We start from the raw sequence: 27,148 nt of genomic DNA, 5'->3' as shown, positions 1-27,148 counted from the left end.
AAAGTCTAGTACCCAGCGCCACATTTGAAATTCAACCAGTGAGGTAGAGCGCCCCCCTGTGTTTTCTTCTGGCGCTGGAGAGGTAATGCCAATGGAGGAGAGTACAAGTAGTTACTGCTACCTTAAGATGTTAAAACAAACAAACAGTCTGGAAAATTGTTGTTATGTGGGTGGAAAGGAGGTTCAAACCAAAAGTAAGGCTGAGGATGGGAAGACTCTGAGCTCTCTTTATTTTTCAAACATTGAGTAGAGATTCTGGGTCATGTGAGCCATCACTTCAGCTAGGGGCTGTGAGTGCAGAAACACACAGTTGTCCATCCCCATAGGCTTCCTTGATCTTCTCATAAGCTTAATGTCTGGAAGGAAACCCACAAATACAAGGACCCCACATCTAAAAAACTGGAAAATTTTCTCCTTTAATCATTGTGAAGATGATCAGGTTTAATTAAATTCCTGAAACTCTTTTTTAATGGATTCTTCTCCACTCCTTCACCATTACCAAAAAAGGCAGCATCTGCCCATTGTGGGGAATGATTCAGTCAACAAGCAGGTACTCAAATTGCTAATTACATTTCCTTTTGTCTTTCCCTTTTTTTATTTGGACATTTTCATTGACATAGAAATTTTAAACTAATTCATTCTCTCATAATTATGAGCATGTTAACAAATGGGTAGACTATTTTGTATTATGAAGCATTATATAAGTATCTTAAAGAAAAACTCAGAATAGTTAAATGTATAAAGGGTAATTTATAAAGCTTTAAATCTCCTAGGGAAGTCCTGAGTGAACGTGTATTGTTGACACAGGCACAGCCATGTTGAGGACTCCAAGGCCTCTGACCCAGGGGAAATTGGCAAAGCTGTCATCACATGGGTGGCAAGACTTCCTTCAGGGGGCCCAGTGTGAGTGTTAGACACAAGCGACCGGCCTGTGAAGAGAGTGGCAACTGCAGCTTTCTCTTCCTGGGTGTTTAGAGCTTGACAGGGCTCCCCTGCAGAGACTTCCTGCCCAGAATGGCTAACCCCTCCCACTGTGGTGTCCTAATAAACACACTGAGGTTCCTGGTTGTGGAGAGAGCAGAACCACACCCGGCATGTCTGTGTGTATCTGTTTTCATTTCCTCACTACCAAAAGTCGGGGTTCAGGACTCAAGCCGAGCGGGTTGACATAAGACTGGGAACAAGTGTGCGATGAGATCCTAGAGGCAACGTAACTTAGTATTCAGGCAACGTTTTGCTTGTCTATGTCTCGTTGATAAATATTGTCTCTGATAAGAAAAATGTTAGGTGTGAAAAGGTGATATGTCACCTTTATTATGGTAAAGTGACACCAGGATTTTGACAAGAGGTTACCTGGACTCTCCTCTTGGCTCTTCTGCTGAAAACTGGGCTGTTTGCGGGTGGCAGAGATTTATCCTGACTGTGGGCCAGGCAGGAAAACTCTAGCTACATATGCATTTCAGTTTCATCATTGATAAAATATAGACTACATAATAAAGATTCTGTGGAGTATAAATGAGTCTTGTGTCAGCAACTAAGCATCAGGCAGAGAAGAATGGATCTACGATTGGAAGTAGCTCCCAGTGACCTGGTGGACACAGGAACAGCAAGCAATGAATGACTGAGGAAGAAGATGTGGACAGTGCCCTAGATGCCAAAGAGAACTCTTATCTGTTCGGTTTATCGGTCCCATCTCAAAAGGTGATGGCTAGACAGGTGACATTTCTCTTGTTTCCCTGAGAGACAGACACTCTTAAAACTGCACTGGGGGATGTATTGAAATTCATTCCAAGCCACTCCTCTCCTAATTTGCTATGTATTTGGGGGGCATGTACAAAACCCACTGAGAAAGTCTATTTTTTTTTTTTTTTTTTTTTTTTTTGGTTTTTCGAGACAGGGTTTCTCTGTGTAGCTTTGCGCCTTTCCTGGAACTCGCTTTGGAGACCAGGCTGGCCTCGAACTCACAGAGATCCGCCTGGCTCTGCCTCCCGAGTGCTGGGATTAAAGGCGTGCGCCACCACCGCCCGGCTGAGAAAGTCTATTTTAAATATTATCTATTTTACAATCAAGAGCAAATTATATACACAAATATATTCATTCAAACCATTCATTTATATGTGTGTGTGTGTGTGTGTGTGTGTGTGTATGTGTGTGAATATATATGTGTGTGTATACATACACACACACACATACATACACATTTTCATTCCAGGTACCACACATATACGAGTGTGTCACTGGGGGTGGGTTTTGAGGTTTCAGAAGCTCAAGCCAGGCCTAATGGCTCACTCTCCCTTCCTGCCACCTGTGGTGTGGATCCAGATGTAGAACTTTCAGTTCCTTCTCCAGAACCATGTCTGCCTGTAAGCCACCATGCTTCCCACTATTTTGACAATTAACTAAACCTCTGAACCCGTAAGCAAGCCACAGTTAAATGTTTGCTTTTATAAGAGTAGCCATGGTCATGGTGTCTCTTCACAGCAACAGAAACCCTAAGACTATATGTGTGTTTATATATGTATTTTAATAGATATTTTATAAATACATATATCTTAATAGATATTTGGGTTTTGGTTTTTTTGTTTGTTTGGTTTGGTTTGGTTTGGTTTGGTTTGGTTTGGTTTTGGTTTTTGAGACAAGATTCCTCTGTGTAACAGCCCTAGCTGTCCTGGAACTTGATCTATAGACCAGGCTGGCCTTGAACTCACAGAGATGCACCTGCCTCTGCCTCTTGAGTGCTGGAATTAAAAGCATGCACCACCACTGACCAAAGATACATCTTGAGACTAACCATAGTTTAACTGCTCATTTATACTTATACTGTGGAGAATAATTTGTGGTTTTGTTGCCACATAAATATTTTATTATTCTCTAAAAATACCATTTTCTAGCAAAGTGTAAATTTAATTTTTAAATTCCTGATTTTAATTTTATAACAAATATGAAAACTTCTAAGTATGGCTGATGAAATGAAATCACTCCTAAATGACAACTTTTAGGAAATTTAGCTTATAAAATCATCAGATCAGAGTTATAGCTTCAGGAAACAAAAGCACATGCAAATAATTTACGTTAAACTTGCTTGGTCAGTTTATACTGGAGATGCTCCCTTAAGACAGAGCTTCCTTAGGAATCATTCAGTTGGTTTGGTGGATGTCTGGTGGTGATTTAAGATATTTAAGTCACTCGTAAACTGGTAAGACTTCTACAAAGACACAGCAACATGGTATATGAAAGTGGAGACCATTGAAGCCAGGCAAACTGTAACCCCAGGAAAGGCAGGGGAACCGCAGAGCTGCTTGCCACATGTACAGACACTCCAGTCCGTGAAAAGGCTTAGGAGTTCTTTGGCCTTTGGTTCTCTAGGAATTACAAGCCCTTTGGGGGCGGGTTGGGCAATGGACTTTTCCTGCACGCACATATAGGAATCTTCAGAAGTCACAGCTTCTGTTAAAATAATTTTATGCAGGAATATCCCAGTAGAAAACACCAAACTCACCACCTCCACTGACTGCATCAGGTTTGGACTTCATCATTTTACAAAACTGTCTTCGGCAGTTTTCTATCCACTCCGTTTGCTTATCAGACATTTTGAAGCATGATAACAGCTTTCCGATATCACTGTCTAGTAAGAAAAATAACATGGTAAAACATTACAAGCTAGATAGAGTTAAACGTCTGTGCTGAAGCTAACGGGGGGAACAGTAACACTAATAACAAAACAGACCATGGATAATTTCTTATAAGAAAATGACAGCATTCCACTCTGCATATTGGAGCTTTTAAGTAAATTAAGGGTTAACTGAACACCAGTACTAGTATACCACAATCGACAATTATCAGAATGGCCAGTAAATGACCAATGAACAAGCCACATGCACAGCACACAGACAGGGTACATTTCACATGCAGGTCAGGAAAAAGTGAGCTGGCAGCAGAGGAACTCATTAGATTACCTACAACAACATGTGATTTACAGATTATTATTTAGTTTTGGGATTTCCTACTTAATATTCTCAGACTTTGGTTGGTACTGGGTAACTGACCATGGAAGGTGAGGACTACAGGTAAGGACAAGCTACTGTATTCCTGTACACGTGCACGCACAGAGAACACACAGAGAGAACAGTTTGGCTGAGGTGTACAAGGTTCATGATCTAAATTATAGTTGCAATTAGTCTTAAAAGGCTGATACATATCATCCATCATCCCACAGTTATCACAGCTAGAATTGTATTTATATGCATAACTAATAATGGATAAGGATATTTAAGTAATAAGGAAAGCTTTTTATGATTCCACTGTGACACAGGCTTTGTACTCAGCATGTTCCTGCCTCAGACTCCAGTATACTGGAATTGTAGGCATGTGCCACCATGTCCAGCTCCAAACAAAAATGATAGCCTTAGAAAATCAAGATGATACACAAGTAACTCCCTGCCAAAAAGTACCCACTATCATTTAAAAAATTAAAAACAAACCTGGAGTCATCATAACATTAAAGATGTGCTCAACATCCAAAGACTATGAAAAAGAACACTGTGACTTGTAAGACTTGTAACTAGTAAACGAATCAATTAATAAAAAAAGATTCTCAAAAGGCTGACATAAATGTTAAACACAATTAGAGATGTAGAGAAACATAAAAAGGAAATGGTTAAACCAAGTGTAGTTTATTATTAAATACTGACCTCCCACTCAGTAAAAAGAAAGCAAACAGCACTTGCATAACAGCCTTTATAATCCTTGAGTCAATATAATGAACAAAGGAAAGCAGGCCAGAGGACGTGTCATATATATTTCTATTTCGAGCACTGGAGGAGTGATCTTATAGCAAGCAGTGGTTCTAGGGTGGATGCAGTTTTGCTCCCAAGGGGGGATTTTGGCCATAGACATTTCACTTGTCACAACTGAGGAAGTGAAAGGAGAGGTCCACTGGCATCTGATGGGCGGAGGCCCAGAGATGCTGCTAAAAATCCCTACATGGCAAAGTGCAACATTCTGGCTCCCCACAACCCAACTTTTCAAACGGTGGTAAAGCTGATCTGAGGTTGGGAACTATCAATTCACAGTAATGAGAAAGGACCAGTGACGACCCGTGATTAAGGGAGGAGGAAAGACGACTCTGAGTAAGAGAGGCTTGTTGTGAGGTCACGAGAAAACATTATGTTTGTTTGTTGTGGTGGTTACATGCCTGGAGACATTTGTCAAATTTCGAAGTATTTTCTTTAAATGAGTACATCTGATCATATATAAAAACTAGTATATCAGGGCTGGAGAGATGGCTCAGAGGTTAAGAGCACTGGCTGCTCTTCTAGAGGTCTTGAGTTCAATTCCCAGCACCCTCGTGGTGGCTCACAACCATCTGTGATGAGATCTGGCTCCCTCTTCTGGCTTGCAGGGATACATGCAAACAACACTGTATACATAATAAATAAATCAATCTTTAATAAAATAAAATAAATTATATGCCATGTGTATGTAAGTGTTTATAGATAATTGGAAGCCAATGACTAAGCAAATTAGAACGCCACTCAAACATGAGTAGCTCTAGGTCACAATTTGGTGTAACGTTTATACTGGAACTGACTAATCTTTTATTAAAGGAATGTGCTTATACAAAATTCTCACTTATGAGAATGCTGAGGAAGCCAGAAGTGAAAGCTCATGCCAATAATCCCAGTGTTACAGGGATTGTTAGCTGAGAAGCCACCAAGGATGTGCCTTTCCCTCATGGTCAGCTTTGGAACCCACCTCCTGTTTTCCTGATAACATCAGAAAGTTAAACAACACAGTGACACCTTTTTTTTTTTTTTTTTTGGTTTTTCAAGACAGGGTTTCTCTGTGTAGCTTTGCACCTTTCCTGGATCTTGCTCTCTAGACCAGGCTGGCCTCGAACTCACAGAGATCCTCCTGCCTCTGCCTCCCGAGTGCTGGGATTAAAGGCGTGCTCCACCACTGCCTGGCACAGTGGCACTTTCTTAAGGCAACATTAAAAACTGGAGATCTATAGGCCTTATTGAAACCCATTAAGGAAAAGGTACTTCTTCCTGGTCAAAAGAATAGAATCTGAGTTCTACTTTGTACCTGCATGGAGACATGACTTTCTAATCTGCTGCAAAAATTAGAATGCTACATAGTATTGCCACTTCCTTTGAACGTTTATCCATCTGGGCCTGTCAATCTGCTGACTTACCTGAAGCTGTACTATGTACTATGGAGATTGGAGGAATAATCATCCAGTCCTTCCCAGAGGCTCCCCAGGCGGCTGCTTTCAGAGCTTCTGTCATGCAGCACTACAGAGTCGATCTGTTTTCCTGAGTCCTGACTGGAAAAGTGTACGTTTTCCTTCTCATTTCTCTCCCTCTTTTGTTCAGATGCTGACCACAAGCCTCAGGATGCTTTCTTCACTGCTCTCTGCTTTCTCAGTCCTTCCTGAAGTCCCCACCCTTCCACCATGCTGCTACCTGCTGACTGCCATTGCTGAACACGTGGCCCTGCTTAGACCCTAACTCAAAAGGGCATGACATCCTTGCTCTTTCCCAGCTCTCTCCTCCTGGCTGCTGCCAAAATTTATAGCTTGCCTGGCCTGTAGTTTTGCTCTCAAACTTTAATTTCTTCTTGAGCTTCCTTAAGAATCGAAATTTCATAATTAACAAATAAGACTAAGAACCTGAGAGGGAACCCCAATTTCCTTGGCAACACCCACACTTCTCAGGCTGGTAGGGTTGGCCCAAACCAAGGCCATCCTGGAATACATAGTAAGTCTCAAAAACAAAAACAAAAAACAAACAAAAAAATACAGCAGTGCTGTGGAATGTCATTCTGTACGCTGTGAATGTGTTGCTCTGATAGGTTGATAAATAAAATACTGATTGGCCATTAGCCAGGCAGGAAGTATAGGTGGGATAAGCAGACAAGGAGAATTCTGGGAAGAGGAAGGCTGAGTTAGGAGTTGCTAGCCAGACACAGAGGAAGCAAGATGACAAAGCAGAACTGAGAAAAGGTACCAAGACACATAGCTAAATATAAATAAGAGTTATGGGTTAATTTAAGTGTAAGAGCTAGTCAGTAAAAGCCTGAGCTAATGGCCGAGCAGTTATAATTAATATAAGCCTCTGAATGATTATTTTATAAGAGGGCCATGGGACTGTGGGGGCTTGGCGGGACACAGAGAAAACTTCCAACTACACAGCCGCAACATGAAAATCCTTACTTATTAAATAACAGTAAATTATGTTTTCAAGAATACATTATCTCTTTTTAACAAATTATTTTCTCAAGGCAGTCACAGTCCTGGTCTGCTGCCTACACCTCCAAGTCCTGAGATTATAAGCCTTGGACACTGCAGTGGTCTGAATGACAATGTCCCCATAGGCTCAGATGTTTGCATACTTGGTTCTGGATGGTGGCACTGCTTGGAAAGGCTTAGGAGGCATGGCCTTGTTGTGGGGAGTGTGGCACTGTGAGTGGATTTTAGGGTTTAAAAACCTCCTGCCATTCCCCATTCACTCTGCTTCCTGCTTGTAATTTGAGACATGAACACTCAGTTTACTATTTTAGCTGCCATGGTTGCCCCCCTCCCCGCCATGACAGACGCTTTACCTCTGGAACCATAAACACAAATAAACCCTTCCTTCTGTAAGTTGCTTTGTCATGGTGTTTTATCATAGCCAAAGAAAATCTAACCAAGACAGCCACCACACTAGCTTAAGAAATTTGATAATTATGACATTTTTATAATTCTGGCTAATTTCTTGGTGTAATACAAGGGCTTATAAGAAAATGAATCTTAAACAAAGATATATATGTATATATGTATAATATGTACACACACACACACACACACACACACACACACATATATATATATATATACCAGGTCACTGAGTATCAGAATTCCATTATTGACTTATGACCCCACTTTAATTGCAGGCAATTCTATGAAATTCTAATAGTATTATATTTCTAGAAGCTGAATATCATAAATTATCACTCAGTTATTATAATTCAGCTCTGATAAAGTCACCACAAAAAACTACCATTTTCTTTATCCAAAAATTAGTTTGGTGTATCTTACAAGACAGAGAAGGGCATGTCCCTCCTCTCTATACTCCTTAGACCAATAGAGAAGGGCATGTTCCTCCTATGTTTCTTTAGACCAATAGAGAAGGGCATATCCCTCCTCTCTATGCTTCTTTAGACCAATAGAGAAGGGCGTGTCCCTCCTCTCTACGCTTCTTTAGAACAATAGAGAAGGGCGTGTCCCTCCTCTCTATACTCCTTAGACCAATAGAGAAGGGCATGTCCCTCCTCTCTATACTCCTTAGACCAATAGAGAAGGGCATGTCCCTCCTCTCTATGATTCTTTAGACCAATATAATTTACAGGTACCTATGAAAAACTAGAAGAGAATAAAAATATTTAATTTAAACTCACCCAACTCTCATTGAAGAAAATGCAAAAACAAAGAAATAAAAGAAAAACAAAAAGTTCCCCTTTCTAGTATTCACCACTGAAAACTGACCCTGTTTCTTCTCTGAACTCCAGAGTTAGAGTGAAGAGTAGAAATTTTCAATTCATTTTTAATAACTGATTATATAATTTACAAAAATATATAATTAAAAGATTATATTTATCATATACGATTATAGACAATGGAGAAAAACAGAATATATAATACAAAAAAACTTCAATTTAAAAAAAAAGAAAAAACGTAAGCTTAATATAAATACAGAGAAACCCTACTACTCACTCGGGAAACAAGCATTGTTTTAATTTCGGTATGCAATCATGAACCTCTATATACAAAAATATATGATGCTATGGAAGGAACAGAAATATCATGGTAACTACCAAGAGATTCCCAGTCTACTTCATACAACCAGAATTGAATCATAAAGCTTTTTCGTAGAATTATTGATTTCCATTTTTATTTCCAGTCCTTTCCTTCCAGTCATATTAACATTGTCACCCTTTCATATTACCTTTACTATAATAAGCAAGAGAAAGCATTAGAATAGTCTCCAAAAAGCACAGGGGATACAGACAGAAATTTATCCAACTCTAAGTTTGAAAGTTATATGAAACCTTTCCTCTTTCAACATATTATAATTATTCCAACAGGTTTCATCACAACGTTTTCATATAAGTATATAACATACTGTGGTGGTTTGAAGTAAGATGCCCTTTATAGGCACATAGATTTGAATGGTCACCAAGGAGTGGCACTATTAGGAGGTATGACCTTGTTGGAGGAAGTGTGTCACTGGGGGTGGGCTTTGATGTTTCAGAAGCTCAAGGCAGGCCCAGGCTCTCTTTCTTCCTGTTGCCTGCCAATGTGGCTGTAGAACTCTCAGCTACCTCTGCAGCACGACGTCTGCCTGCATGCCACCATGCTTCTTGCCATGATGATAATAGACTAAACTATGGTGATATTTTATTTGTACTGAAATGTGATTTTATTTGTATGTTAATAAATAAAGTTGCTTGGGGGTCAGAGCTAATAGCAAGCCATAGCAGAGCCTGGCGTTGGTGGCGCACGCCTTTAATCCCAGCTCTTGGGAGGCAGAGCTAAGAGGATCTCTGTGTGTTCAGGGATACAGCCAGCATGGAGACACATGCCTTTAATCTCAATACCAACCATAGAAGACCTGGAGGTCTGTACAGACGGGCAGTGACAAGGAGATCATGTGGTTGGGTTTACAACCAATGAGAAGGCAGAATAGAAAGTCAATAAAAAGCACAAACACACAGGAAGTAGGTCTCTTGCAGAGAGGTAGGACAGCAGCGGCAGTGAAGGGTAAGGTTTTTAATCTCAGCTCTTAGCTATTGCTCTGACCTCTTGGCTTTCATCTCTGAATTGGCTCTGTGTTTCTTATTTAATAAGACAGTTACACCTACACTAAACCTCTGAAACTGTAAACCAGCCTCAAATAATATTTTCTTTTATAAGAGTTGCCATGGTCATGATGTCTGTTGAGAGCAAAAAAAAAAAAAACAATGACTAAGATATAAGTTGGTACAAGGGACTGGGGTATTGCTGTGATAGGCCTGACCATGTTTCTTGATGGAATGTGGACTTTGGGACTTTGGATTAGGAAAGCAGTTGAACACTTGAAGTGGGGCTTAATGGGTCATCCTAGTAGGAACATGGAAGGCAGTGGTGCTGAGGGCAATGTAGACTATGATGGCTGGCTCAAGAGGTTTCAGAGATGAATACTAATCAGTGGCCTACAGACTATTCTTTTGGTATTTTTTTAAAGTGGATACTTTTGGCCCTTGTCCAAAAAAATATGCCTGAGTCTAAATTGAAGTGTTTTGGATTAATGGCACTGACAGAGATTTCAAAACAGCCTAGTATTGACTGTGTTACTTGGTTTTTGATGGCCAAACTTATGCAGCTCCTATCTATATTGAAAAGTAGCAAACTGAGCAAGTAAAAATACAAAACGTAGAGTTTAAGGAGAAAATGAACACTAGGAAGTGTAAAGGAGCTAAGTTCAGTGCTCAAGGAGATAACAAGTTTAAAGAAAAACCTGATCCTAAATGGAATAAAGGAAGTGGTAAACTCAGACAAGACCCCACCCAGGTAAACTTCCAACTCCTGAAAAGGAATTAAAAGCTTAGGACATGACATGGTGGCACACCACTTTAATCCCTCAAGATTAAAGCAGTTGGGAAGCAAAGGCAGATGGATCTCTGAGTTTGAGGGCAGCTCTGGTCTGCAGAGTGAGATCCAGGACAGCCAAGCTTAGGTAGTGAAGGAAACAATCAAAAACAGAAAGCTGATGAAGATGTAATCAAACAAGCATGCCATGTTCCAGACCCAGTAAGCAGCAGAACTTGGTAGCTTCAGCTACATGGTTCTGGCTTTAGTGTCAAGGATACAAGAAAAGGGTTATGGAATCTCCCTCCATGGCTAAGGAAAGCTGCTGCTGATGCCAGGCATGTGTCAGGGATGTCCCTGCATGGAGGCCCAGAGAAGATTTTGCATGAAGCTGTGAAGGTGAAGCCTGGATTGCCTTGGAGTCCCCAAGATATTGTAGATGCCAGAGTTGTGGGATATCTGGCTAGCAGAGCTCCTAACAGGGAATTGCAGTAGCCCAAAAAAAGAGAAGTGTGTTGCAATCACCAAAACTGAAAGGAGTTGGACATCTTAAGAGTGTTTTGACATCAGACACGGAGATGTAGAGTGTGAAGTTTGCCCAGATGGTTTTTAGTCTTCATTTGGTCTAGTATTTTCTCATTATGCTCCTTTTGGAATTCTGTGCCATCGTGTATTCTGTGTCATTGTATGTTGGAAGTATGTGATCTGCTTTTCGATTTTGATATTACAGGGGGTTGCAGTTAAGACATTGCCATGAGTCTCAGAAGAGGCTTTGGATTTTTAAACCATGATGAAACTGTTATAGACTATGGGGACCTCTGAAGTTGGACCCAATGCATTTATGCATTACGATATGGCTACAAGTCTATGGGGGCCGGGGAGTGGAATATGGTTGTTGGAATAAAAATGGCCCCATAAGCTCATAGATTTGAATGTTTGGTCACCAGGGAGTGATACTATTAGGAAGTGTGGCCTTGTTGGAGGAAGTGTGTCACTGGGGGGTGGGCTTTGGGGTTTCAAATGTTTAAGCTAAGCTCACTCTCTTCCTGTCGCCACCTGATCTGGATGTAGAACTCTCAGCTCCCTCTCCAGTACCATGTCTGCCTGTGTGCTGCAATGCTTCCTGCCATGATGATAATGGACTAAACCTCTGAACCGTAAGCCAGCCCCAGTTAAATGTTTTCTTCTATGAGTTGCCAGGGTCATGGCATAGCAACAGAACACTGACCAAAACACGTACTTTGCTTATATTTACCTCCATTAGCTTCTCTGGCCCCAATAGTTTCCTTCCTCTTCCAAATTTATCTCCTTTTTACATTTTTTAAATACAGATTCCATATATGACAGATTTATGACATTTGTCATAGTGTGTCAAATACGTGACGTGTGTCGTTTTTAAGCGTGTTTACTTCACTTAACACAAGGATCTCCAGCTCCATCTGTCACACTGTGAACAACCTAGCATCTGAAGTCTTCCTAGTCTTTGTTAAAGCAACTACATTTCCTAAAGATAGACAGTGTCATTTTTCTATACTTGTTGGCTAAGCATTTACTGTAGGAGACATTAGCAAAGTTTTAGAAAACGAGGAATCTCTTTTTATCATTTTACTCAACAAAAGTAGCATATTATCTGTTTTTAATTGACACAGATATACTTATTTAAAATTTTAAAAGAGTAAACACACGGAAATAAAGCCTTATTCTACAAAAGAAAATGAGTATTTTCGAGTTTAAGGTAGCTATTTTAAGAGCTGCAGCCCAGGAGAGAAACCATGATCTTACCAGTCTTATCACTTAATGAGTCGATGTCAAATTAGAGTCAGCTACTTTTATCTGTAAATAACAAATCTGAATTCTAAGAATAAAAGTAATGAAGAGATAAAAAAGAATGAGAACATGTCTTATTTGACAAAAAACGACTAGATAAGTATTTGAGGAAAGGGAGAATTTATTGTTAACTATATTTATATACTTATATGTGTAAGATAGACTTCAAAAGACTTTTCTAAAAAGAATAACTAATTTCCACCATCATGTTGCATGGTATTATACTCATACCATAATGTTCCTGAGCACTCATGTTTATTGTCCATAGGATTACCAATTTTTTTTTGTTGTTGTTGTTGCTCTTAGGGTTGGTAACCCCAAATTTTGTATAAGTCATCAGAATGACCATTATGGCAAGGCAATCTAGTCATTTGTTATTTAAACACTTTCCATTGCTCTATTAAAATATTACTGCAATTGGCCATGGTAGTATGCACTTGTATTTCCAGCAGTGGGGAGAATGAGACAAGACCTTGAATTCAAGGTCAGCCTGGGATACACAGTAGGACACTGAAACTACAAAAGAAACAAGCAAGAAGTGTAAGACGAATTGTTAAAAAACCCAGAGTCAGATATTGTAGTAAAAGCTGGGAGATCAGAGACACAGAAAGAAGCCAGCGATGTTCTTACTTCTAGGAAATCCTCAGCCCAAGAGAGAGCTATTTCCTGTATACTCATGCCTATATACCTTTCTGTCCCTGCCACCTTACTTCCTCTCTCTGCCCAGCTTCATCACTTCCTCTCTCTGCCCAGCTTCATCACTTTCCTCTTTCCACTCAGCTCTATCACTTCCTGTCTGTCTGTCCAGACCTCCAGACCTCTATGGTTAACTGGCACTGGGTTTAAAGGCGTGTGCCACCACACCTAGCTCTGTTCCCACAGTAGCCTTGAACTCACAGAGATCTGGATGGATCTCTGGCCCCCTAATGCTAGGATTAAAAGCGTGTGCTACCACTGCCTGACATCTATGTTTAATATAGTGGATGGCTCTGTCCTCTAATCCCCAGAAAAGCTTTATTGGGGTGCATAAATAAAATATCACCACAAAGAAGGGAATAAAAACAAAACAAAACAAGAGCTGCAACTACAGTACATTTCTTTCTCCCTCCCTTCCTTGAGAAAGCTTATTTCTAGCCATTCTATGGTGATAGTCAATACTGGACCTATACTGTTAGGATTGTTCAGTGCACTGTAATCCATTTGTACATAAAAAAATAAGTGAAGGTAATTCATAGGTGACATGGACATGGACTTAGCTTCTGAAAAGACAAAATACAACCCTATGGGAAAGGGAGTTAAATGTAATAAGACATGACAGTTTGTTAGACAAAGTCAGTAGAAACGAATGAAAACTGTCTTGTTAAATTAGTATAGAATTCTAGTGAGGAAAAATCAGGTATCTATGATTCCACAGACTGAATTTCAACACTTTTTTTTCATGCAAGTAAGTTAATAGCAAATTTTCAGATATGAGATATGGAGTTGTCCAGGGGCAGGAGAAAATGCTGTCATCATATAATAGCCTTAAAACCTAGAAATCCCATGACTCTGTAACATTAAGAAATGTTACTGAATGACACAGACTATCATGCTTTTATTTTAGCTCTATCTCTGCTTTGGAAATGTTACCTATTTTTGGTATTTGTTTCCATTGTGACCCAATAGAAAGCAGTAGTGCCTAATTATTCCATCAGTAGTACTCATTCTAAAACACTCAAAATACACAATACAAATCACGCCATTTTCCCTCTATTAACAATGAAAGTCACAATGAAATCTGTTATTTTATAGAATTAGTATATGTTAATTGTAGCTGAAGTTTTCCTGGTCCTGCCCAACTCTCACAGCCCTGCAGCTGCTTGGACCCAAGTAAACACACAGAGGCTTATATTAATTAAAACTGCTCGGCCATTAGCTCAGGATAACTATTGACTAGCTCTTACACTTAAATTAACCCATAATTCTTATTTATGTTTAGCCATGTGGCATGGTTCTCAGTTCTGCCTTGTCATCTTGCTTCCTCTATGTCTGGCTGGCGACTCCTGACTCAGCCTTCCTCTTCCCAGAATTCTCCTCTCTGCTTATCCCACCTATACTATACTTCCTGCCTGGCTACTGGCCAATCAGTGTTTTATTTATTAACCAATCAGAGCAACACATTCACAGCATACAGAGCAATATCCACAGCAGTTAATAGTGGCAGGGACCAGAAGTCCCAGCACTTCAGAGGCAGAAGCAGAAGAATCAGGAGTTCAAAGTCATTCTCAGCCACATAATGAGTTTCAGGCTACTGAGAGCTACATGCAATTCTATCTCAAAAGAAAAATTTTTTTTCAGAAAAATAAATCCTATTCTATTCCATAACATATAATTCACAGTGTTTAAAGACTTATATTTTTCCTAATACTCTTGCCATAATGTGCCAAAGCAATTCAGATAACATACATGTAGCATGGCAGAAAACTCATGTATTCACCTAAGACATGATATGGTTCCTACAGACAGAAACATATAGAACTTAAAGGTTCATGTATTTATACTGAATTTATTCAGACCTCAAAACTTATGTGCCGGTAAGTGTGGCCTGGAATTCACTTATATTTTATATTATGCACACTGTCCTTATCAGATTTAATTTTTAATAAAAAATTCATGATAGGCAAAATTAAGAGACACTGCCATTTACAGTTATGGATTATAACCTGAGCCATTTTCTCATATGGGAAGATATCAGAAGAATTTATCTGTATTTTAATATTATCTGGCACATTGCATTAAAGAGTGATTATCAGTAAGGAACTTACTCTTTATATAGTAGTAAGAGAATGTTTTGCTAGGCAGAAAATCAATTCCCCATCAGATAAGTTGAAATATGATGGAGGAAGCAGTAAAATAGAATACTGACGCCACAAAAGGCTAAATTTGAAATAATGAAAGGTTGTACATTTTGAGATCTTTTTCTAATTATGGAAAAAATGGGATAAAGGGATAGCAATGCATACCTTTATGTGCCATTAAAAGCGACAGTGACATTTTGTAGATGACAGAGTAAGTGTAATAAGGGTACCTAACTCAAGAAAGAGGTATACAGAAGTCTACAGAAGGAATTTTCAACCACAAATCTATGTATATTGTGAATGTTTTGTCAGCTCTGAGGTTACTGCAGCTGAGAGTAAGAATTTCTAAAGTCATGTTAATTTGTAAATAATTTCCAGTGTCTAATGACAAAGATCAGAAAGACAGAATGTGATGATGGTAAAATAAAAGGAGAGGAAATCTCACGTTGATTCCTCTAGTCATTGAATATGTGTTTATTTATTGGATTACTTGTTTTACTTAGATTTTTGATGCTGTGACAAAACATCAAAAGGAATACAGATTATTTTGGTTCACATTTTTGGAGGTTTAAGTCCAAGATTGCTGATTTTATCACTTTGAGGCTATGAATGACTATGTCTATGAATATACTGAAAAATCAATGAATCAGGATATTAATTATATCTCAATAAAGCAACTGAAGATAGTGGAAAAACCTGTATGATTGATCCAAAATATGAAGGATAATTACTACAGGAAGAACAGAGATGAAGGACAATAGGGGGGAAAGAAGAGGGAAGAAGTGTGGTGATATAATGTGCACCCTAATATAATTTACCTGAAGATCAGGAAGACAAAGGAACAAGCCACTGCTACATCTCACCTCACCAACTCCACAGATCCTCTGACTGAAATCCTCTCAGTCCTCACCCTAAAAGCTCCAGCCAAGAAAGCCTTTAGCTGAAAGAGACGTTCCTGTATCCTCAAGTCTCCACCTTTCTCCACCTAGCCATCACTTCCTGGGATTAAAGGTATGTGCCGCCACTGCCTGGCTCTTTTTTCTCTCCTAGACTGAGTCAGTCTCATACAGTCCAGGGTGGCTTTGAACTCACAGATCTCTGTCTCCTGAGTGCTAGGATTAAAGGTGTGTGCCACCACTGCCTGGCCTCTATGTTTAATCTAGTGGTTTGTTCTGTTTTCTGATCTTCAGGCAAATTTTATTAGGGTACACAATATATCACCACATTTTCCCCTTTTTGTCTAAAATAATAAAAGGAGGTTATAACTAAGAAGGGCACTTGTTTACACTGGTGACTCACACTAGCTGTCACTCTACTTAGATACAAGAAAGTGAACTTTCTGGAAAGGCCTCCAGAGGAATGCACTAGCAAGGAGTGATTACCAGCCAGTTCCTGGGAACATTAAAAATGTCCTTTCTGTGAGAAGTTACCAGGATATTTGTAGCTTCCGACAAATGGCCCACACACATTTCTAAGACCTGAGAAAGTAACCAGCAAGTTAGTGCTACCCTAAGGAACCGTCAATGGACTTAACTATATACAAGAGAAAGACAAACAGCATACTCTCCTCTTTGAGGATGCCAGCATCCACTGAATAAAATGCACATCAAAATAATATCACAATAAAAAAGAATTCCACAGTGTGTGGAAGTCCTGAGTAAGTGTGTATTGTTGACATGGGCATGGCCATGCCAAGGATCTCAAAGCTTCAGACCCATTGGAAAATAGCCTTTCCCCCCAAGAGTAAGGCTCAGAGGGATGGCAAAGTCTTCCTCTGGTCCACATGTGGATATTGATGGAGTGTGCAGAAAATGCCTACCATAGCTTTCCACGCCTGGATATTTACATCCTGAAGACCATATAAAGACAATTTGTGCATGTAGTCTCTCTGTGTGGAATATTTGTATGTGCCCAAGTGTCCAGGTGTGCTCAGCTGTGCAAATATGTGTGCAGGACAGAGGCTGATGTTGAAATGTCTTGAATTGTTTCTCCACTTTCTATTTTAAGATGTGGTCTCTCACAGAACCTAGAGCTTGCCATTTTGGCTAGACTCCTGGGTCCACAGGATATAGCTCTCTCTATTTCTTCCAACATACGTGTGCCATTACACCCAGTTTCTATGTGGTGACTAAGGATCCAAACTTAGAGCCTCATACTTGCTCAGCAAGTACTTTACCCATTAATCCCTCTCTTCAGCTGGAATAAAAGTAATTTTTAAAAATAATAAAAGATGCCAGACAGAAAAACAGAAAATTTCTTATTTTTCTGAGATATCTCTCTCTCTAATGCCTTCAATATCTGGAGTATGCTACTCAATTCCTCAGACTATTTTTTCAGTTTCAGCAGGGGAAGTCTACATCTCCCTCACCTCTCACAGAAAAGAAGTCTTCATCCATGAAAAGAGAATGAAGTAGAGCAGACTGGTGAACAGGTCCTCACAACTCCTGAGGGAATCTAGCTTAGAGCATAAAGACGAGCAAGTCAGAATACCATCTTACAGGCATCCTGTTGCAGGCAGGAAGGGCACTATGGGCTAGCCTCCAGCAGTTCCAGCTACGGGCTAGCCTCCAACAGTTCCAGCTACGGGCTAGCCTCCAGCAGTTCCAGCAATGGGCTAGCCTCCAGCAGTTCCAGCTATGGGCTAGCCTCCAACAGTTCCAGCTATGGACTAGCCTCCAACAGTTCCAGCTACGAGCTAGCCTCCAGTAGTTCCAGCTATGGACTAGCCTCCAGCAGTTCCAGCTATGGGCTAGCCTCCAACAGTTCCAGCTATGAGCTAGCCTCCAGCATTTCCAGCAATGGGCTAGCCTCCAACAGTTCCAGCTATGGGCTAGCCTCCAACAGTTCCAGCTATGGGCTAGCCTCCAGCAGTTCCAGCAATGGGCTAGCCTCCAGCAGTTCCAGCAATGGGCTAGCCTCCAGCAGTTCCAGCTGGCAGCCCCTAACATGCTAACCTGCACCTGCTTTGTGGCTATCACACAATCCCCTGTTCGTCTTCTGCAGAGTGAGCAAAATAAATTACATTAGAATAGTTCGGGTATTTTCCAAGTATTAATTACTGCTAACATATGCAATGTAATGCTTGCATTTTATGCTCTGTGCTAAAAACAAGTGTATGTGCACACATACACATGGAAGTTATTCATTAATAGCTTTTAAAGGGCCACTTAAATTTTAATAATGTTGCATTGAAATGTTCATAAATAGAACTAGCTGAACTAGGTAATGTCTCCAGATTCATATTTATAGAGATGAATCATCTCACAGCTTCTACTGATGCCATGAAGCCAAAGGAGGCAATGTAACCTACGAGAGATGCTAACTGTAGGAAGTAGGATAAAGCTAGAAGCTGGGAGGTAAATGACTATCTGTTTATCGTGTGCACATAAGTGAAATGAAGTTTTTTTCAACAATGAAATAACATCCTAAAATTTTGTGTGCAAATGATGACTAACCTAACACCTGTCAGAATTGATGAGTAATGACTCATCAATTTGAATCAAAAAGCAAAATGCAAAATAAATGACTCCTGCTATTAAAATAACTTTCATGTCTTAAAGTACCATTAGCTTGAGCACAGTGTTGTACAATTAATGTTTAGTTAATTGTTTCAACCACACTAGTTCTGATTTATCCCTTTTAGAACGTGAACTTGGTTCCATTTTTCTCATTAAGTTCACAGAACTATGATCACCATACTCAATGTCTGAGAAAAAACTAGACATAATTTTCAGATCCTCTGGCATTTTCTGTTTTCCTCCCTCATCTACAATCATGGCATAGATATCAAGAATATCAGAATGATATACAGAAATTATGAACTTAATATGTCTTTGCAAAATCTCTTCCTGAAGTAACTTCGCATGAACACTGCTGCTTCAAACATTTCCTTCCTAATGAGAACCACAGCAAGTTAAGGACCAGTCTTCCTAGGACGATACGCCGGGTACCACTACCAAATTAGGACGAATTTCCGGTCCAAACGTGTGTGGTTATTCACAAATGGAAACACAATGCAAACAAGTTCCAATCATATGGGGGCAAGGGGCTAAAATAATGCTAGAATTGTACCGTACTTCTTACAACAAAGCATGTGTCGGGAGGGCTCTGACACAGACCCAAGCCTGCTATGGTATCAGAGAAAGAGTTTGCTTACAAGAGTAACCTGATCCAATGAGTGTTTGGGAAGCATCATTCTAGCTGCTGAGAGAACAGACTGAATACAGCCAGGCTGGACGAGGCAAGAGAGGTTTTATTTTAGATCTGTAGAGTCAAGAGGACTTGCTGTCAGATCACTTGTCGGGGCTTAAAGGAAGGGAAAACTCCAAAATAGCCTTTAGGCTTATTGCCTGAAGAAATGGAGCACAAAAGCTGCCATTTCTGAAATGGGGAAGAATATCAAAGGAACAGATTTGAAGAGAGTGTCAGAGATTGATCTCGGTCGTGTTAAGGCTGATGCGCTTACCATCCTCCGTCCTAGAGAGATGTCACGAAAACAGACCCAGGAGCCCGGAACTTGAAGCGGAGGTAAGAGCTGAGATAGCAGCCTGACAGCCGCTGGCCTAGGTGACAAGACAAGCTGAGACCCTCGCAACAGTAAAATGGCCAGTAAAAGTGAAGGCCACTAAGGACTGAGCCCCAGCGCACTCCCAAGTTTAATAGTTGAGAAGATGTGAAAGATAAAAAATTTTTTAAAAAGATACAGAGGCATATTTACCATAAGTTCAGGAGGAAAACTGAATTTTCCAGAAGACAAGCCAAGTGGAAAATGTTTCCAAAGAACGGGTGGGGCGGGGGGGGGGGGGGGGGGTGCGCTGAGTACTGGAGGGAGGAGAGTGGGGAGGGCAGGGTTATCTGTGCCAAATGCTGCTGTTGCTAGGTCTCAATAAAATGAGGGTAAAGACGGGGCTGACACATCTACTGAGAGGAAGGGCTGGGGGGAAAGCCTAATGGTTAGCGCAAAGCTGGGTTCAGCAGAAAATAGCGTAAGGTGTAGGTAGACATAGAATACCCACTTGAGGAATTTCGCAATAAAATGAAGGATGGAAAAAGGATTGCAAATTTAAGAATGGAGTTTGGGAAACAGCTCGGTCAGTAAAGTGCAAAGACCTGAGTTCATGCTGTAGAATCCACAGAAAAAAAAGCTGGGCGTGGTGGCATGCTTGTAATTGCAGCATCCAAGAGGCAGAGACAGTAGGAGGCCTGGAGCTTTTAGGCCAGTCACTGTAACCTACTTGGCAAGTTCCAGGCCACTGAGACCCCGCCTGCCTCCTTACTCCTCCCATGCAAACATATACAGGAACAAACACAAGAATAGGAAGACCCGCCCCCCACACACAAAAGTTTAAATACATAGTTGATTAAACAGTATCCCTTTTGGCTTATGGGAAAGATGCAGGAGGGAATTTAGGCTTTAAAAAGACCCACGCTCTGCCACTGTAACAACACGGGTCAACCTCATGTCGACTTCATGCTTTATGCTTAGTAAAGTAAGTCAGGCAAGGAAAAATGGGTACTGCCTGACCTCATTTATTTGTAAAATTTAAACATTTTCAGCTCTTTGAAGCAAACTGGTGAATAATAGTTATGGAGGGCTGGAGGACAAGGTTTGGAGGAGATGTTGGTCAAGAGATACAAAATTTCAGTTATAGTAGAGAAGCTCAAGAGATCGGTTTATGACTTGAAAATCAGTTAACAGAGGTGTGTCCCTGGACACCATGGCCACTACAGCCAGGGATCAGGTAAGTAATTTCCCCTCTCCCTCCCATCCTCCATTTCTAATTCCCCAGTCTCATCCCCAGCTCTGCAGCAGAAAACCTGCTGCACTCCCTACCCACCTCTGCCCCCATCCAAAGGGACAAAACATCTTCCACAGCCTTCCCTGTGTCTTACAAACCTTTCCGTTCTCCTGCAAATTTGTCTCACCTGCCAACACTCAAGGCCCTCTCTCCCTGGAAACACGCCAGGCATGAAGACCAGGGAATCAGGATGGTAATCTTCACTGTCCCACCTATCCTCAATTCCAGCTTCCCCTTGTCACCCCAGCCCTGTAGCAGATCGACTGCAGTGTCCTGCCTTGCCTCCCTTTCTCTACTCTCTGTAGACTCTCCAGATTTCTCCTGGCAGACCCAACTGTCCTCCATCCTATAGACCCTCTCAGCACCTTGCCTTCTAGCCAATTCCCATTCCTGCTAGTCAGCTCCTAATACCTGGAGAGGGGAGGAAGTGGGAGGAGACCCTTAAACACTTTTGATAGAAATGTAAACTGCTACTGACACGATAGAAATCAGTATGGTGGTTCCTCTAAAACCTAAAAACAAAAGTACTATATGATCCAGCTACACCATTCCTGAGTATATACCTACAGGACTCTAAGTCAGTATATTATAGAGATATTGTACATCCATTTTTGTCACAGCGACAGTCATAAAAACCAAGATACAGAACCAACAAAGATACCCACCAATGAAGGATACAGTGGAATATATACACAATAGTTTTACTGAACCACAGAGAGAAACAAAATTATGCCATTTACCTAGAACAGGACATCACCATGGTAAGTGAAATACACCAGACAAAGACAACAAGTATCACATTTTATCTTATATTGAGAATCTAGCTTTTTTAAAAAGACAAGAACATAAAGAGAAAGCTACTTGTAAGAGGATGGAGACCAGAATGGGAGAGAGAGACAAGAGAAAGCAAGGGGAGGAGTGAAAACTACCACAGCACATAATAAATATTATGACCACGTCCTAATGAAAGTGATTATGCTGTACAGTTAGTACACATTTATAAAAACTGTGGCAATCATAGGAGAATTGATGAAGGCTGAAGGGCGAATTCCATCCAACTATGTTGTGAATGTTGAAGGCTATCATAGGATCCTCCAGAAAAACAGAATATATTCACACATAGGTATATATGTGTCTATATCTTTCCTTGCCTAGCTTATCTTACTCAATACACATACACACACACACACACACACACACACACACACACACACACACACACAATTTATCATAAGAATTGGCTCAGGAAATTACCGATGCATTGTAGCTTCACAGGATGTAGATCTAAAAAGGAGAGGAAATGAAGAACTGTAAGGTGCACTGTCCCTGGAGGGAAGCAGGGAGGATGAGGAAATTGGCTTTTGCAAATCAGCTTTGGCAGTTCATTCCCAGTCCTGACTGGAGGCCTGAACAGGCAGGCATGCGGGCAGTCAAAGGAGCTGATGTGTATTAGTACCACACGGCTGCTCTCTATCATTTCTATTTCCAGCACAGTGAGAAGTGTGGTGATTACCTAAGGAAGGATGGCGATGGGAAGGGTCAAGGAGAGAAGAGTTTTGAGAACACACATCTAAGGGAACAGGAAAGTAAACCGACCTGGAAACACCCTCCCACTGCCCGGCACCTTCTGGACAGAACAGGAATCTATCACTGCGCTTTTATACATCACTTCTGAACACAGTAAAAATATACTTCCATAAGGACCGATTCCCAGGCATTGATGGATATTTTTATCCTTGGGAAATGTCCATTTATACCTCATTTTTTAATTTTTATTTCCCCTGTTCAAATTCCCAAAATATTTTTTGAGGAAATAAATTAATAAAGGTAGACGTCAGCTGATAAAACTGACTATAAATCTGTTATGCAGAAACATAATAAATAAAAGTTTTTCCCCCAATGAAACTTAGCAAAGGAAACAGTGTTATGTCAAGGAAAACTGACCAAGAAAAGGGTTGAGGTACTGGGAAAAAAACAACAGATATTGATACATTATTTATAATTGATGTGTTATTTATAATTCCCAGGGAAGATCCTTGTACTCAGTACTCATGAAACATATATTAAGGAAACAAGCATATAGGGTAACAAATGTTGAAACCTAGAAGATGAAAGAATGAAAGACACAGTACAAATAGTCTGCCAGAAAGACTCAGAGAAGAATAGGCAGATGGAACAAATGCTTGAAAATGCCCTAGGTTCAGTGAAGGGTGGGAGTGAGCATGAAAACATCTGAAGGGCATCATCGAAAGAGCCTCTTCCTGAAATAACGCGTAATACCACTCCCAAGTCTCTGAAAAAGTAATAGATTTTGTCATGCAAGAGTGAAACCCAAAGCCCAAATTTTAAAGTGCATTAAGTGAATGTGAAATCAATCTCTTCCACATGATTTCTTTCCAGTGTAAGTTTGATGGCATTATAAAGGACAGGATGTTGATGTAAGAACTGACTTCTATACTTTGTGAAAAGTTTGATGGTGGACTCTCTCATCATCCGTGCAGGAATTTCTTGGCCTAGGAACTCTTAGCATAACCCCTGGTAGTATGTGATGCAATCCTATATCGAACTTAGGTCCTTTGTATGAGCCTCACCCTCTCATCTCACTGATGCTTCCACCTTCAAAATCCTCACAGGCCACACTTACAGTTCCCTGAGTTATAATGTGTTTCTTTCCATTTTCCTGATGGCTCCTCTTCTAAAAATGTTGTTCTATTACTCAGAAGATGAATACTAAAGCTACATTCCTCTTTTGACACAAGATTTTGTTTGGCAAGGTAGTTTGATTATACACTATCCCAGCAAGCTCATTTGTCTGCTTTACTCATGTTACGCTGAATAGTTAAACAACCATCTATTCATGATTCCTCCAAAGGGGGATAAAATATACTTCCCAGTATAATTCAACTCAGAGCTTAAGTAAACACGGCAGTCATTTAAAAAACACTCTAGTGAATAAAGAAAACTTCCTCATAGGCAAAATTTAACTAACCAGGAGCTACTGATTCAGTTTTCTAAAAAAAAAAAAAAAATTTAAAGATGTGTTTATTTTATGTGTATGAGTGTTTTGCCTTCATGTACCATGTGTGTGTCCAATGCCCTGAAACCAGCAGTGGGAGCCAGAGACCACAGAACTGGAGTTACGGGTGGTTATGAACCACCGTGTGGTTGCTGGAAACTGAACCCAGGTCCTCTGCAAGAGCAACAGATGCTGTTCATTTCTGAGCCGTCAGAGCAGTTCCTACTAATCCAGGCTTTTTTGTTTTGTTTTGTTTGTTTGTTTGTTTGTTTGTTTGTTTTTCGAGACAGGGTTTCTCTGTGTAGCTTTGCGCCTTTTCCTGGAACTCACTTGGTAGCCCAGGCTGGCCTCGAACTCACAGAGATCCACCTGGCTCTGCCTCCCAAGTGCTGGGATTAAAGGCGTGCGCCACCACCGCCCGGCCTAATCCAGGCTTTAAACCAAACATCTCTTGCCACTGAACAGACTTGTTCTGCCTTTGCTGCAGGCAGTACTTGTTTGCCATCATACCGACACCAGTCAAACCAACAATGGGAGTGTGATGGAAAACTAAGAGGGACTGGGCAGCCATGTATTCCTGCACCCATGCCGAATGGAGATCAACACTTAACCTTCCTCAAAGTCTCTTTCTCGAACTATACAAAGAGCATTGGAATATCTGTTGGTAGAAAAGATTTACCTTGTTTTACATCAGCACTTTGTGGGACTTCTGGCAGATAGCAGTGTGGCAATGGATATGACGAGAACATCGGCCAAGGATACGGGTCATCCCCCTAAGAACACAACAGCACGGGTAACTGTAGGAGGTGGGTAAGATACTGAACTTTCATACTTTCTCGAGTATCATTCATTTCAATTGACTTTTTTATTCCCAAACTTTCTGCCCAATTATCAAGTTATTTGCTATTATAATCCACTATTCCTAAAAGGCAATAAGCAGAATGTCATCGAAATTTTACAAGCTGGACTATGACAACTTATTCTTGTGATTTGAACTGATAATGATGGGTTTATTTTTTTTTTCATGAAAGTGAAAATACAATCTTTAAAAGGCCTTGTATCCCCTCCACCCCAAAACTATTTTTCTTCTGTCAATCATTTGTAGCTCATCTTTTCCAGGGTGGCAGTCACAGAAAGGAACTTCTTAACAACCACCCTCCATAAAGACCACACACACTCCATACTGCAAAACATAAATAAATATAACAGTTAAGGGACATGAAAGAGAAAGACTTCAGAATTCACATACTCAATGACACTCAGAAGAATGACAAGTATGTAATAAAACAACAATCTACTGCTCTTGGACACTCACCAGAAACCCGTGAGCTCTCGGAGGCAACACTACTATTTTGTTTTGAATGTGTTTACCTGTTTTGCAAGTTTGTCAAGCAACAAAAATTGAACCCTGGTATAGAGAAACTTGGAAAATGTTGTTTAGTGCCACTTCAGTTGGATACTTCATTTTAAAACATGTCAAAATATGGCACTCACCTTCTCAAGCATCCTTGGAGGCAAAATCCGCTCCAAGGGCCCACCAATGAGATTAATCCTTACAAGAACATGATTTCTCTCTACTGATAAGCCATCAATTATAAAGTCCCTGAAAGAGAATATACATCAATTCTGCTGTCTCCTTAACTGAATATGGTTTGATTTTTAAATCATGTCACTAGATTGCAAAGAGAAAAAAAAAAGACAACAAAACAAACAGAAACAAAAGGTATCTGCAAAACACATTAGTTATCAGAATATTTACAGTACAGAAGGCTACATTCATTTTTTGTATCATCACTTCTTTGCTATCAAAAAATACTAAGAAAAAGAGTATTTCCTTATGAATGATCCTGTACTTACAGAAACATGGTTAGGACATGTTTTATTTCTGAAGTAACAACCATCTTTAGGAAAGCTCCTCCTTGCTGGGCGGTGGTGGCACACACCTTTAATCTCAGTGCTCAGGAGGCAGGGGCAGGTGGATCTCTGGGAGTTTGAGGCCAGTCTGTTCCAGACAGAGTGAGTTCCAGGACAGGCTCCAAAGCTACAGAGAAACCCTGTCTTAGGGGGTGGGAGGAGGAAAGCTCCTCCTGAGATGGAGAGATGGCTCAGCCATTGAAGACTAGGCTCGCAACCAAGGAGACATGAGACACGAGTTTCTCCTGTGTCCTAGAGACAGTGCCCCAAATCTACAACGTACACATTGCTGATGAATAGATTCTGATACTACCAATGTTTTCCTTCTATATCAAACGTCAACATCAAATGATGTAACTGTCCGTGGCCTGGGCAGGAAGGAAGTGCACTACTATGATCTGAGTTACAGACATGAGAGTGATAACAGCTGTTGAATGTGTATTCTATAAATGTCAGCCAAACTGAGGTAATGGCAAGTGTGATTTATTAGTAGGAAAATAAAAATGATCAAAACCTCACTTGGCAAATAATCAGAAGGCGTGACTCTAAGCTGACATAATTAGGAAACGGGGCACAGAACGGCCCCAAGAGAGATGGAACAGCCGGCACTTTTCCTCAGAGGGTCACTGTACAAAGTGACGGGAACTGAAAAGTGGCAGGAGCTCCTGCAAACTAAGGGAAAAGATACTAAGACAACAGGAACAAAGGATAAATGTAGCACTCTCCAAAAAACGTGTATCATCATCTTCCTGTGACATTCACGCTTAAATGGCTTTTTACTCTGCTGTTTTAATGCAGTAATTCAGGCAGTATAAAAATTATACAGAAAATTAGTTTCAAATCATTTGTAAGGAAAACTGCTGATAGTATCATTCTAATGCCGCCTTTTGTTTTGTTTTGTTTCCGAACCTGTGGTTCTCGGAGATCTCAAAGGTATTTTCTTCCTGAGCATGTAGTAACATGTTGGATACTTGATACTGAGCCTCCAGTAAGAGAAGAGCATCCAGATCACAGCACACCACACTTAATAACCTACAGGAGAAGAAAAGTAGCATCATGTGAAGTCCAGCGTGGACATTCTTAAGATTTCAAAGTAATACCTGAGCCTTGAGACACCAATCTCATAAGAATGTCTACACAGTTATTT

General features: G+C 40.4%; 1 protein-coding gene across 3 annotated transcripts in view; it reads right to left on the bottom strand.

Annotated features, from left to right (window-relative positions):
- Positions 1–27,148, bottom strand: part of Tbc1d32 (TBC1 domain family member 32) — a 228,459-nt gene that overhangs the window by 53,176 nt on the left and 148,135 nt on the right. For 2 of the 3 annotated variants that reach the window (XM_052751314.1, XM_052751316.1), the window contains exons 23-27: positions 26,911–27,033; positions 25,582–25,690; positions 24,767–24,860; positions 22,326–22,355; positions 3,500–3,625 (exon numbers count right to left, since the gene is read on the bottom strand). In XM_052751314.1, coding sequence (XP_052607274.1) covers positions 3,500–3,625; positions 22,326–22,355; positions 24,767–24,860; positions 25,582–25,690; positions 26,911–27,033 — 482 coding nt within the window. The remainder of the gene's footprint in view (positions 1–3,499; positions 3,626–22,325; positions 22,356–24,766; positions 24,861–25,581; positions 25,691–26,910; positions 27,034–27,148) is intronic. The other variant, XM_052751315.1, reaches the window with a different exon arrangement.

Source organism: Peromyscus californicus, unplaced genomic scaffold (genome assembly GCF_007827085.1).
Source record: "Peromyscus californicus insignis strain IS unplaced genomic scaffold, ASM782708v3 Scaffold_22__1_contigs__length_63687245, whole genome shotgun sequence".
NCBI classification, from domain to species: Eukaryota; Metazoa; Chordata; class Mammalia; order Rodentia; family Cricetidae; genus Peromyscus; species Peromyscus californicus.
This window is presented reverse-complemented; position numbering and strand designations above follow the sequence as displayed.